The sequence below is a fragment of the Sarcophilus harrisii genome, chromosome 1 (genome assembly GCF_902635505.1).
Source record: "Sarcophilus harrisii chromosome 1, mSarHar1.11, whole genome shotgun sequence".
In the NCBI taxonomy this organism is placed as follows: domain Eukaryota; kingdom Metazoa; phylum Chordata; class Mammalia; order Dasyuromorphia; family Dasyuridae; genus Sarcophilus; species Sarcophilus harrisii.
In genome coordinates, this window is record NC_045426.1 from 55,897,825 (window position 1) to 55,913,003 (window position 15,179).

A 15,179-nucleotide genomic window follows, 5' to 3' on the forward strand; every position below is an offset into this window, starting at 1 on the left:
CAACAACAATACTAGATTTGTTACTTTTTGTTACTCGTTGACACTCAGAGAGAGGAAGAGGATGTCAAGGAGGATACTGGAAGTGCACTGGGAGACAGCATGTTTTAGTGGAAAGATTACTGGCTTTGGAGTCAAAAGATTTGTTTGTGAATCCTGACTTAGACATTTACTGTCTAACCCCAGGCTCTCTACTAGAGGCTATTTTAGGCCCAAGTTTCCTTTTGGCTGGAACTGATGACATTTAAGGGCCTTTCCAGCCTTCTGAACAATCTGAACAGGGAAATTCAAAGTAGGTAGAATGTCACAGGCAAAAATGAGCGTTACGTGTTCATGAAACATTGAGAAGACCATCTTAACTGGGCAGAGGATTTGTATGTAGGATTAGTGGAACATCATTTTGAATTGGCAGGTTAAGGCCAGAGTATGAAGGTCCTTGAATGTCAATCTAAAGAGAATAGATTTAATCCTGTAGATAAGTCAAGTCAAATCAACAAGCATTTATTAAACAATACCACTAAAGAGATAGAAAAAATCCCCATTTATGTAAAAATCACACTCTAATGGGGGAAGATAATATATTAAAAAACCTATTTACAAATGATATATGTATATGTGTACATACATAACAAATTGGAAATAATTGCATAGAGAAGACATTGACAAAGGGATTTAGAAAGACTTCTTGAAGAAGGTAGAATTTTACTTGAAACTTGAAGGAGGTCAGGAGATGGAAATGAGGAGGGAGAGAATTTCAGGCATGGGGGACAGCTAGCAAAACTGCTAGCATTGGGAGATAGTGTTTTGTTCAAGCAAGGGACTGGGTGGGGGGAAGAGTTGGGTGTAAGGCATAAGAAAACTAGAAAGGTAGGAAGGGGACAGTTATGGAGGACTTGAAATCCAAACTGTGAATTTTATATTCCAATACAAGTTTTTGAAGAAGAAAAAAGTGTGATGATGGGCAAGTCTTTGAAAGCAAAGTAAGATTATGAAATTCAATGACCTTTGTGGTCCTTTCTAGGATATTTGAATTCAGTAAAGTTTTCATATCCTCCAGGGTACTTCATTATGCTCTCTTTCCAAAGTGGTAACAAAATTAGACCCAGCAAAGCTTTAGGGACAATACAAGTTCATCCTGTCTCTGATCTCATCTTTGTTCTCCAGTTTCCCCAGGAGCTCGTGACTTATGGAGGGAATGGTCAAGTCTTCAGCAACTGGGCTCAGGTATAGTGCATTTCACTGTCTGGTTAAAGGCTTGGGATTCACTCCATATTACATCTAGATGAAGAGGACTTTGCCATCAAATCTGACTTGAAATCCCTGTTTCCTAAGGATTTTGGAAAGTCTCCTCTGGCTCCAAAGATATTTTATTATTTTGATAAGCTGGAGACTAGCCTCTGAGCAGTCTGGGGTTTCATGATCTCTTGTGAGAGAAAGTGGATCTGTGTTGAGAGCAGCAGTAGGAATGGGGAAAAGAAGTGGAAGAGGATGAGTTGAGATTCATGGGTCTCATGAGGCCAAAGAAAATTGGTTTTATGTTCCTCCCCAATATCCCAAGCTCCAGGCTTGTACTTTTCATCCTATCTCCCAATTTGCTTGGATGAAGCTCAGTCTCAGGATTGGGAGCTTCTTCAAGCTATGGAAACTATCAAAGTCGAGTTTAGGCTCCTTCTAGACCCAATTTTCACTATCCATTCCAAAGCTGGGAAGAGGAGATCAGGAAGCATCCCTTCTTCAAAGATCCGAAATTTTTCAAGGATATTGCCATTTTGCAATGGAGAGAGTAGAAAATCTTTGGTTCTTCCTTATAGCCTTCAGGCCTGATATGAATAAAGATCAGGTAGAGACCCAAAGTAAACACAGTCACAAAAGAGTCCTTCTAATGATGTCAGTACTATTTGTCTTTAGGAATAAATATATTAATTTGTAATGTAGGATCGGCCTTTGAGACCTCTAATACTTGGAGGGATCCCTTAGAGCAAATGGAGCTTCGGACATAGCCCCTGGGAATGTAATTAAAGGAGTCCTGGGCTACAAGTCAGCAGTCCTGAGTTCCAGTCATACTTTTTGCCAATATTAACTATGAGATTGTGAGCAAGTCATCACCCCTCCCTGAACTTCATTTTCCTTATCAATAAAATGAAAGAGCCAGACTAGAAGATCTAAGATCCCTTTGAAACTAGAGACAAGATATATATCCAAGTAACCACTTCCATCTCTCTCTGTTTCTTCAGTTCAGATTGGTCATGTCCTATTTGTCTGAGATGACAGAGGAGCAGACCTTGGTCATGTATAGTGGCCATCCCTTGGGCCTCTTCCCCAGCAGCCCCAGTGCACCACGACTTGTAATCACCAATGGAATGGTAGGTAACCTTAAAGAATAGAATGGGCTGTCTTCCACTTAGGAAGAGGGTACTCTCCACTCTCCCAATCATATCCCTCTCAACAGAATCTAAATTATATCACTCGCATTGGAACTGGGTCACACTGAATTATTCACACTCTCTGACCAAGAGCATGTATTTGCAAGATGTCTATATAACTTGAGAGTCTATAGTTAGTGTAAAGGGATCACCCATACTGTGTCATAAAACAAGTTAACTGATCTACAAAGGGATTAAATCAGGAGTTAGTTGGTACTGGATTGTTAAATTTTCAGGCTAAGAATTTACCTTGGAAATCACTAGAAATCAGGGCTTGATTTTTTGCTTTGTTGATTTCCAGGATTGAGAAAATGTTGGCAGTGAAAATAAAGCATAAAAGTTTGTCATGTTTACATTTTTTTCCTGGAGAGATGATTGTCAGTTACTAGCACAGCCCTGGATTGAACCTATAACTTTATTTACATCCATTCTGATTGCCCCATTCAGCTAATCAGTTACTATTGCCCTTGGTCCCTAGTAAGTCTGGGGCATTAGCTATTTTCTTCTGTGTCTACAGTGATAAACATATAATAGTCACTTGACATTGTAGAAAGTCACTGGAGAAACACTTGGGTGAGAGATCACGTGCTTTTTATAAACCATTTATTTAATTTCCCTTCCTTACTTGCTTTATGAGTTTGGTGGGGAAAAAAATGTCTTTTCCGACATGGAGGGAAGGGGAAATCAGCACAATGGATCAAGGCATCTCTGTATGTGACATCTTCTGATGATACTTTTTTTCAGGTAATTCCGAATTATTCCTCCAGAATGGAATACGAGAAACTCTTTGCAATGGGAGTAACAATGTAAGTCAACATTTTTAAAAAGGCAACCAACTTCATAATTTGGGAGTCATTTTATTTCTGGTCTTGACCTGAACACTTACTCTGTCCCTAAAACATTCTAAATCCATAAAGCATTAAAAAGGTATAAGTCAGAACCTATCTTTGTCCACAAGAAGTTTATAATTGGTATGGGGAAATGGATAAATAGATATGAAATAATTAGTGAACAAGACTCTGTGTATAAATTGGAAATATAATATATCCCTATAAGGGAATGGAGACTGTCTCTGGAACCAGAAATTAGATCGAAACCCAGCTCATTTTTTTAATAAGTAAATTTTCAGTCACATCTGGCAGAGATATTGAAGTGCTTTACCCTTTCCTTCTCTAGCTCATTTTACAGATGAGGAAATTGAGGCAAATAGTATTACATGACTTGCCCAAGATCATATAGCTCCTAAGTGTCTGAGACTAGATTTGAACTCAGGGAATTAAGTCTTCCTGATTCCAAGTCCAAAGCTCTAACCACCGTGCCACCTATTATTTAACTGTCTACATCGTCTTGGGCAAGGCAACATCTCTGGACCTTATCTCACCTCTCATCTATAAAATAAAGGGATGAGAGACAGAACTGGGATCTTAACTTTGATTATCTCTAGGATCTCTTCCAACTCTTTTATCTATGAGAGAAAGGAAAGAGAAAAAGCATTTATATAACACCTACAATATACCAGGGACTATGCTAAGTGCATTTTACAAATATTATCTCATTTGATCCTCAACTCAACCTTGGGAGGTCAGAGCTATCTATTCCCATCTAACAGATGAGGAAACTGAGGCAAACAAGTTAAATGACTTTCCCAGAATTACAACTAAAATAGACGAAGTCATATTTGAACTCATGACTTCTAGATCCTGTGCTCAATGCATAATGCTGTGGTCCAATGATCCCATTACTTGTACAATAAATGGAGAAGTGGAATAAATAAAATGGGGAAATAGTTTCACTACCTATCCTAGCAATACTATTTCCTCCTCCTAAATCTAATCACCAGGTTTTCAAGATGAAATAGAGATGGTATTGAACTTGGGACCTAAATCTAGATCCCACCCCTGCCATTTAATATGTGACCATTGAAAAGCAGTTAACCACTATGATCCTCAGTTTTCTCATCTGTAAACTGGGGGTACCTACATCTCAGTGCCAAACTATAACACAAGAGAAATAATGCTGGACTTGTTATCTGAGTCCTTTTTCTGATACTAACAGGGTGGCCAAGGGCAGATCACATAACCTCTCCGATCCTCAATTTCTTCATCTATAAAATGGAGGTAAAAATAATCCTGGAATCCCTGGCTCAAATTAGAGAATGTATATACGAACTGGATAAGAGCCAAATTGGAAAATGTAAATAAAGCATTTTGCAAGGGCTTTCAAAAGCTTTGCAAGCTTCAGCTATTATTGTTATTCTAAGTGTAGGAGTTTATAGGAGGGTGAAATAATTTTGGGCTTGCATAGTGAGAGATAATTGTGGGCTTCTATGATATGAACAGTTAAGGAAAGGAGAGCCTCAAGAGAATGATACACACATTGACTGAAAGTATATAAATAAAAGCAATGATAATGGTAACAACACTAATAAGTACACCAAAAAGGTCAAAAGGAATCATAGAAACAAACTAGATTGTTTACATCCTTGTCAAAGTTAACATGCACATTTTAAACATCTACAAAGTTTGTGGATGCAACCGTATGTTGTTGTCAAGTCATTTCAGTTGTTTCAACTTTTTGTGACCTTATTTTGGAGTTTTCTTGGCAAATATACAGGAGCGGTTTTCCATTTCCTTTTATAGCTCATTTTACAGATGAAAAAACTGAGAGAAACAGGGTTAAATCACTTGCCCAGATCACACAGCTACTTAATGTCTGAGGTCATATTTGAACTCAGGGAGCTGAGTCTTCCTGATTCCAAGCCCAATGTTTTATCCACTGTGCATGCTGCTCATATCTATATAATCATTTCAGTTTAAAAGAACCCCAAACAATTAAGCAAAAATGTAGTTTTCATACATAATCTTACTCAAATCTCTCAAAAATCCTTGGAGGCAGAACTTATAATATTACCAGGAGGCAAAAGTCCTGAGGTTTGGAAAGTTCCAAGAGAGAATAACCTTCACTGATCTGTTGTGAAAAAAGTGTTTTATAAATGATAAAGTGTTATGTCAATGTGAACATTTTCCACTATCTCCATTCAGAGATGAGGAAACCTAGAAACTAAATGTTTCGACTATGTTCATTTTGTCTTCTTTCTTGTGGACAGGTACGGACAGATGACAGCAGGAAGCTACTGCTACATTGGACCCCAGGGAATAGTGCATGGCACTGTGGTAAGGGACTCCTGCAGGTATTTCTTCATCCAGGAAAATAAATTCTATGACTTATCTGAGAGGCCAGAAATAGTAAAAACTCTTCAGAAGGTCAAATCCTCCAACAGGCCAGTCCCACGGGCTCCATCTCAAAGGGCATGGAAATGTATGTTTCCCTCCGACATCATTTCTAGGGCTACCATCTCTGAATTCTGAGGAGCACCCTCCTTCCCACCCAGGGTCATTCCTCCTCTCTAACCCTTTCCCTTCTCCTTCTGCCTTTTCCTGGGGGTTGGAAAATCCAAAGCCTTTAGGGAGACAGAACTCTCTGGGTTATGGATGCCCTCTAGCCTAATAAGCATGTGCTCAGGATAGACAGTCCTCTGGGCCATTCCCCAGCTGAATTATACCCCAAGTTTAAGAGTTTTGAACTAACCAAAGTTTTCCTGTGGTTCTCTCTGCAGCTGACAGTGCTCAATGCTGGCCGGCGCTACTTGGGAGTGGAAGACTTAAGCGGGAAGGTTTTTGTGACCTCTGGTCTTGGAGGGATGAGTGGTGCCCAAGCTAAGGCTTCTGTCATTGCTGGCTGTGTGGGGGTGATAGCTGAGGTGCGTCCAGCATTCTTGCAAAGCAAAGATCTGTGTCTATATCTGTATCTATATCTATATCTGTACCTATATATCTCTTTATCTTTGTCTCTATATACATACATATATATATCTGTATCGGCATCCTTCTCTTTCTTTGTATATATGTGTGTGTGTGTGTGTGTGCATCTATGTATCTTATTTCTATTCATAGATATACATATGTATTTCATATGTGTGGACATTTGTGTACATATTTACTTCGAGTATATATAAAGAGAGTATATATATATATAGAGAGAATATATATATATATATATATATATATATATATATATATATACTTAGAATATATGTTTACATATAGGTCTATATTTATTGACTGAAGTTCTATGTGTCTGTTCTGAATTTAAGTATCTAAATGATTGGAACATTCTATACTTCTCTATAAGAAAGCCCCCTCCCTCCCATCAATTCATACCAACTGACTTACCAAATTATGTTGTTTTTTATGGGAGAATTGAGCTTTGCTGATTTCCTCCCACCTCCACCCCCATTACATACCTTGTTGTAGTTATATCTGTGACCTGAATGGGGAAAAGGTCTCACATTTTTGATTTAGCTATTCCTACTTTTTAACTGCAACATCAAGGAGTATAATGTTGAGTCTGATCTACACAAAACAAAGGAAAATGGAGATTTAAAGCAATTAGCCAAATGATTTAGGCTCCAAATCCTAGTTCTGAGGCCCCCCAAAAATATTTTTAATGGTATTTTCCTTTAGCAATGAAATTTAGCTTATCTCTTTCTTTGTCAGTCTCAGATTTTATATCTTATTATTTGTGAGCAAATAGTTTAGTGAAACATCTGATTCAGGCTCCTACGGACCCTTTAGGTGACAAAATGAAGTAGGAAGGACCCCGAAGGCCTAGCTTTTAGTGCCACCTCTTCATCCCTGACTCTCACTGGATATGTGATCTTAGGCAAGGCATTTCTCTTTGAGCCCCACTTTCCTGTTTAAAATGGGATCCTGGTCAGGTACTAGTGGTTCATGGTAATCTCTTTTATTGGGAGGAGGCTGAGGCTTCTGGATTGCTTGGATTTGCAGGGCACAGTAGGGCTACAGTATGCATTAAGTCCAGAATACTGAAATGTTGAATTCCTGAGACCGGAGAGCCAACAGGCTGCCCAACCCAGGGACAGGGGGCAGAGGGTCCAACCAACCCAGGTCAGAAAAATTGAATGGGTGAAAGCTTCTATACAATTAGCACTGGGATTGGGTTTGAAGGTGGCCATTGATGTCCAGAAAGGATAAGATAGGAAGGCCCAATCTCAAAATCAATCAGTCAGTAAGCAAGTAAATAAATAGATGAACAAATGAAAGAATGCATGAGTTTGAACAAAATGATTTCTAAGATCCCCTACTATCCCAAATTCCATGATTCTAGGTCAAAAAAGAATGCTTTACATTCAAACTTGGAACACAGGGAGACACAAGGTGGGACTAATCTCAGCAGAATGATTATCCATCCATTGTAGGTTGATAAAGCTGCACTTTTGAAACGTCACCAGCAAGGCTGGCTGATGGAAGTCACAGATAACCTGGATCACTGCATTAAGAGACTCAGGTAGGACTTACTGACATTCATATACTGGGAATGAGTCAGAGATTACTGATGAATAGCTTGGTTTTTAAATAGGTGCCATATGGGAGAATGAAAAGAACACGAGGCTGGGCACCAAGAGAATTGAGCCATAGTTCTGGTTTTGATACCAATTATCTTTGTTATCTTGGGGAAATATCTTACCTCTTTAGGCAAGATATCTCATCTGAAAGATATCCTCATCTGAAAATTAGGAATCCTAATATTTGCCCAGGCAAAGTAGATTCTAATATCCTCATAAGCATCAGTTGCTAAAAAATCATGATATCATCATCATCATCATCATCATCATCATCATTACTTTCATGGCCAACACTGCCCAATTTGTCATGACCCTTTTGGTTCCATTTATCTCAGTGACTTATGAAGTATACAGAGTCATTGTGCTGTGGCCCACGTTAGTGCCTTCACAAAGTCCTGACCTTATTGTTTCAAAACTAGATATCATCTGATTATTTTCCCCTGAGATTTAAAAATATTGGTATGGGTGGCCAGCAGGGATTGAGGTAAGCAAAAATAATTGAGATGTTTGAAATATTATATTGAGTTCCATTATGGCTCTATTTCAGGGAAGCAAGAAAGAAGAAAATTGTCCTTAGCCTGGGTTACCATGGGAATGTGGTTGATCTTTGGTAAGTTCAGGTTGAATGTTGCGGGACCCTACTAGACTGGGTCTGTCCAAATGGTGTTCTTTGGAGTAAAGGCATAATTCTGTGATAGGATGGAAAAAGAACTAACTGTATGTCATGATTAAGTAATATTTCCTTTCCAGATCTCAATGTGTTCATCAGTTATATAAGTGAAATGTTTACAGTCTCACTTACATCATAGCTTTGTTTGTATAACTAAAGAGGGAGATGGAAATTCCAGTCAAATAATTAGACAAATAATTTAGGTACTAAATCCTGGTTGTGAGTCCAAAAAATGTTTTAAGTATCATTTTCTTATTTTATATGTTTTAATTCTTTCTAATTACATATTAAAACAATTTTAAACATTCATTTTAAAAATCCCCTCCCTCTTTCCCTTCCTCATTGAGAAGGCAAGCAATTTGATAGAGATTATACATGTGCTATTGTGCAGAACATATTTCCAAATTAGTCGTATTGTTAAAATAAAACACAGAACAAACAAAAAAAAGGAAAAAAAGTTTTAAAAAAGTATACCTTGATCTACATTTAGACTCCATAAGTTTTTTCACTAGAGGTGAATGACATCTTTTCATCAAAAGTTCTTTAGAATTTTCTTGGATCTTGGTATTGCTAAGAGCTAAATCTATCATGGTTGATCATCATCATCACATGTGTGCAATGTTCTCCTGGTTCTGCTCCCTTCACTTTGCATCTGCCTATTCTAGAAGTCATCAAGTCTTCTCTCATCACTTTGCATGCCCTTAACTTTATCCCTCATCTCTTCTTGGGGTAGGGAGAGACTCGTCCATGAGCTGGACACAACTGGGGAACTGTTAGTGGACCTCGGATCTGATCAAACCTCCTGCCACAACCCTTTCAATGGTGGATATTACCCTGTGCAGCTCAGCTTTCAGGAAGCCAATCAGCTCATGGCCACAAATCCAGCCAAGTTTCGGGACCTGGTGAAAGAAAGGTAAAGGGAACTCCATCTAAAGAACTCTGGTGTATTTGTTGTACAGGGCCAAGTGCAGCCTTAAAAATATTCAGTGTCAATAGCAATATGATTTAAAGAGGTCTGAGAAAGCTTAGACTTCTCTCAAAATATTTTTCTCATACTACCCGAGATTCTTTGTTTCCTATTGGTAAACTGCTTGAAATGATACCATTAGAAGGTTTGAACAACAAAAAAAAAAGAAACATAATGGGGAAAACAACATATTAAATAGTAAATATCTCCCTCTTAAAAAATAATTGGGGTGGAATGAGAGTAAGGAAAGTGGTAGCCATCTATAGGTCACATTCCCACTTTGGCCAAATCTTTCAGCAAACATCAGAATCAGAGAGGGGTGTGTGTGTGTGTGTGTGTGTGTGTGAGAGAGAGAGAGAGAGAGAGAGAGAGAGAGAGAGAGAGAGAGAAAGAGAAAGGGGGGAGGGAGGAATAGAGAGGGAGGGAGGGAGGGAAAGGAAAGGGAGAGGGAAAGGGAGAGGGAGAAATAGAGGGAGAGGGAAAGGGAGAGAGGGAGAGAGAAGCATAGATTGTATTATGAAAATCTACTCTTCCATTTACAATTAATTGGGGATAGGGCACTGGGAGGAATCTAAGCTATTTGCTCTATTAGTAATAATATCACACTACTGCAGAGAGCGCAGCTCCGATGGGCTAGCCACGTTGTTTGAATACCAAACAAATACCTGTTAAAAGATTGTTTTCTGAATAACTCACACAAGGCAAGAGCTCACAAAGGGGTCACTAAAAGCAATACAAGGACACTCTCAAGGTCTCTCTTAAGAATTTTGGGATAGAGTGCATGACTTGGGAGCCACTGATACAAAATTCCCAGCATGATGAGCTGTGCTCTCTGAGCAAAATAGAATTGAAGTAGTTCAAAAGAAATGCAAGATACACAAATTTAGACAATCCTCCCCAAATGTTCTTGTGGACTATTTATGTCTGATTTACAGTAGAGCCTGCCAAGCTCTTCTCAGTCTGATCAGCTATAGTTGGGACATACTGTAATCTGCTTCTAACATACTAATGTCATTTTGATCCTCTTCAAGAATGAAGGACAACAATCACATCACTGATTCAACCTTTACCCCCAAGCTGATCCTCCCATCACTAGGTTTCAGCACAAGCAGAAAGGCAGGACAATAGATCATTGGGTCAGGAAGACAGGACAATCGATCAGTAGGACAGGAAAACAAAAGGGGTTGCAGTAACCTTGACTAGAGTATTTGCCTTTTCTACCTTTGAGGTTGTCAACAGTTAGCCTGTGGCATCTGAGCCAGTGTTTCTAAACTGTCCCGTACATGGGTGATTACAAGTTGTCAAGAGTGTAGCTGGCAGTGACACGGCTCTGGAGAGTCTGCTTGCCTGAGTAGTATTCCCTTTGTGCCTGTGTTTATGTTCTCATGTATTGTATAAATCTGGGAATATTCTCTTTTAGCTCTCTGTATTCCAAGCTGCAGAAGGTCTTAAGCAGAATATATACCAAAGAACATGTGTAGTATGATGCTATATTACAGGTGAGTGACAGCTGTATCTTTGACAGCACCTTCTGAGGCCATCCCTATGTTCCTGGTTGAATTGTACTAGAAATCATGGGACCAGGGGCAGCTAGATGGCACAGTGGGTAGAACACCAGCCCTGAAGTCAGGATTCAAATCCAGCCTCAGAGATTTAATACTTCCTAGCTGTCTGTCACTTAATTCCAATTGCCTCAGAGAAAGGAAAGAAAGAAAGAAAGAAAAGAAAGAAAGAAAGAGACAGAGAGAGAGAAGGAAACAGAGCAAGAAAGAGAGAAGGAAAGAGAGATAAAAAGAAGGAAGGAAAAAGAAAAAAAATGGAACCCTTTGAGACACTGCAGAACTTTGACCCTAGGAACTCCCCCAGTAGCAAATATCACCACATTGCTCAGGTGCTTAGAGGACTTGTACAGACAGCAACAGATAATAGTTTCACGTTTACCAAACCTCAAAGGATCACCTGGAATAGATTTTTACTCTAGGAACAATCCAAACTGCCGAAGGGTATCAAGGTAGACCAAACTCATTTTGTACCTGCAGCTTATAACCTTTCTTCTTATATATCCCAGCTACTGCCACATTGCCTAATGCTGCAAAGGTAACATGAAAAGTGTTTTAGCCACACTGAGGCTGCACCTTTCCTTAGCCATGGGGCTCACAGGGCTCACTTAACTGCTTTATTACTATTTTCTTAGCCATGGATAATATCAGCAGTTTTTTTTGTGATAGTTTTGCTAACAGAGAGATTAGACTAGAGATCATCCCCTCTCAAACCTTTGGAATCTTCCTCGGCAAAATTAGGGAGTTGGATTAGATATACCCTAAGATTTCCAATCCAGGATCTTTGCCAAGAAAACCCCAAAAGGCAATGTGAAGAATCAGACATGACTGAAAATGATTAAAGAACATTGAGATTCCCACTTTAAAGCCTAAAATCCTGTAACTTCTCACATTTTTCAATGGATTTCCAGATTATACAAATATCTCATAGCACTGTGCCTGGATGCACTCCTTTTCACATCATACATTCTTTGTTATATCATAATCATTTGTGTGCATTTTCTTCTGGTTTCTCATTCTGCCATCCATTAGGTTATAAGCTTCACTAGTCACTCTGCCAAGGCGTAAGGAGCAATAGCTTCATCAATCAGCATATATGTCATTAGAGAGGAACTCTTGATTACTCTTTAGCATAGATGCTATAGGTTGCTCATGTTTACTCTCAAATCATTGTTTCTAGGTACCTTTAAGTGTGCAAGTAGAACATAAGAAACATAAGGCTAAGTAGATTAGTTCTTTCAGTCTGATTTGGGGGGATTTTCTTCATTAAAGTGGGCTCATTTCATTTCAGCACCAGGCTGAGAAACTTGATTTTATTTATTCATCCATGGCCTGGGGGAATTCATGTAGACTAAATTTAAGAGAGATAGATATATAAATAATGACAAGTATAAAAGATAGCTTGTATAAGAGCATAGACTTGTAGATTTAAAGTTGAGAGGGATCATAATTTCATGGTCCAAGAAATGTTAAAAAAAAAAAAAAATGACTTGCCCAATAACTGTATGAGGCAAAGTTTGAACCCAAGCTTTTCCTTTCGAGGTTTTCCTACATGCAGAATCTTATTTAATCTTATTTGATTTTCACTGCAGAGGACGTATTAAAGGTGGTAGGATAGACAAAGATTATTATTCCCATTTTACAGATAAGAAAATGTAGCCTGGGCTACATAGACAGTATGGGGCAAAACTAGTACTAAGCTATTGCCTTTTGTTTTTTTTTTTTTTGCTCTATATCATGCTCTCTCAATAGACCAGAATGAAACTAGTAGGGTGGCCTCTGTCAGCATAATTAGTCATATTTGATGATCAACTTATAGATTAAAAAATTTGGTGGGCACAGAACCAGAGAAAGGAAATAAGCTGTTTCCATAAGGAGATCCAAATCAAGCTAACATGGTTTAACATAAATCCATTTCCATTCCTCCTCTTGCCAACCTCATCTTCCCAGCAAAATATGTCTGTCCAAATAATGGGTAACAGTGATACATCAAAACCCTCAAAAGATAACCGTAAAACTCAGTGTGGCAGGAGCTAGATTAAAATGTATTTGGGAAATGTTTAATAAATCAATAAAGATATACAACATTTAAAAAAAGATTGTAAACTCCTTACGGGAAAGGATTATTTTATCTCATCTCTTAGCACAGCATCTTGCATGTAATAAGGATAATATATTTTTTGTTGTTTGTTGTTCAAAGTCCTTCCCAACTCTGAGATTCTATAATTCAAAGGTCCTTTGAGACTATAATCCTCCTTTGCTTGTGCATTTCAGTCTGAAGAGGCATGTAGCAGCAATCAACAGACTTGCAGAGAAAAACTTCTTTTTTTGGGACTATGGCAATGCTTTCCTCTTGGAAGCTCAGAGAGCTGGTGAGTATGCCTCAAGTCTTTACAACATGGACCCACAAAAGAGTTAGCAATGAGTTGAAGGGTAGTCTGGAAAGTTCAAATGTGATAGAATGACTATGAGTTATTCAGGAAAATATGATGGCTGGGGATTTTTTCTAATTTCTGAGGTTGACATCAGGAAGTTCAAATATGATACTTTCCAAATAACATCTTGGAACTCCTCAAAGAAACAAGAGGAGCTAAGAGAATCATCCTGGCTGGCAATTTTAACTTTTTAAGAAATGTGAACTTTTAAAATTTCGATTTTATTTTCAGTTCCAAGTTCTCCCTCCCCCACCCTCTCTGACCCTCAACCATTGAGAGAGCCCCCCAAAAAAACCTATTACAAATATGTATAATCACACAAAACAAATTTCCACATTAGCCAATGTTACTTTTTTTAAGGCAAGAAGAAGAGGGCAATAGAAAAAAAAATACACTCTAATCTATTAATTTGAGTTTATCGGGTTTCTCTTTGGAAGTGAACAATATGTTTCATCATATGGTTGAGCATTGTGTTAATCAGAGTTACAAAGTCTTTGTAAGATGATTATCTTTACAAAATTGCTATTACTGTATAAATCATGAATCTTCTTAAATTTAGAAGAAAAATATCCTTCAATTTAAAAAAAACTGATCATTCAATGTCCAGAAGATACAGATATAATCCACCCTCCTGGTTAGCAAGCTTTTACCCATATTTCTTCAATTCTGTGTTATCTCAAAAAATTGCTTTTTTTGCTTTTTTTTCTTTCCTTTTTTTTCTCATTTCTAAACTTCCTCTATTCCTTTACCCTTCACCATTCATTGAGAAGGCAAGAAATATGATAACTATTACATAGAAATATACTGATATAATACATTTTTACAAAATATGCAAAACCTATTTCCACATTATCCATGTGTATCTTTTTCTTGATGCAGGAAAGGAAAAATTGCAAATACAGAGAGGAAGAAAAGGGGGAAATTTAATTGTAAATGGAAGTTTATTTTCATGATACAATCTATGCTTTTCTATCTCTCTCATCCTCTTTCCATTCTTTATCTCTATCTCTCCCTCATTTTTCTATCTCCAGTGATTAGTAGTGGTCTACCCATAGCAAGTGCTTAATAGCCTTTTCATTTATTCAATTTCTCAAAACAACAGAAACAAAGACTTCCTTGTAACTACAGTTCTATGCAAGGAGGTAATGAAAATATGGTGTGGTAGGAAGGGCCCTGGACTAGGAATCAGGAGCTTTGAGACATATAAACAAGAAGGGAAAACAGAAAGCTGAAGCCTAGGAGCCCATATCCATTCTCCCCATTCCTTCCCACTCTCCCTCCACTTTTTGTACAACCTTTATGTTTTCTTCTTCCTTTAGAATGTAAGCTCCTTAAAGGTAGGCTTTGTCTTTCTGCTTGAATTTTTATTTCCAGAATATAGTCAAGGGCAGAACTGTAATAAATGCTCAATAAATGCTTCCTGTCTTGTCTCTGATTTTCATTTAGGAAGAGGGAGAAGAATTAGAGCTGTATATACTTCACTGATGTAAAAAAAAAATTAAAACTTCAGAGGATGAATTTTTTCCCATTGAGTTGTTGTATACTTTTTATTCTGGGCTTGATCATTTTGTGCAATGTATTTGTAATCCACCTGCAGGTGCTGATGTGATGAGAAAGGGAGGCAATAAAACAGAATTCCGCTATCCATCTTATGTCCAGCACATAATGGGGTAAGAAAGAATGGGCAGAAGTAGCCTACATCC

At 38.1% G+C, this 15,179-nt stretch overlaps 1 protein-coding gene across 1 annotated transcript in view; it reads left to right on the forward strand.

Moving 5' to 3' along the window:
• Nucleotides 1-15,179, forward strand: part of UROC1 (urocanate hydratase 1) — a 54,627-nt gene that overhangs the window by 10,124 nt on the left and 29,324 nt on the right. The window contains 10 exon segments of the mRNA XM_031955870.1: nt 1,162-1,221; nt 2,232-2,360; nt 3,165-3,226; nt 5,527-5,593; nt 6,037-6,180; nt 7,699-7,787; nt 8,393-8,455; nt 9,249-9,428; nt 13,316-13,413; nt 15,074-15,146. Coding sequence (XP_031811730.1) covers nt 1,162-1,221; nt 2,232-2,360; nt 3,165-3,226; nt 5,527-5,593; nt 6,037-6,180; nt 7,699-7,787; nt 8,393-8,455; nt 9,249-9,428; nt 13,316-13,413; nt 15,074-15,146 — 965 coding nt within the window.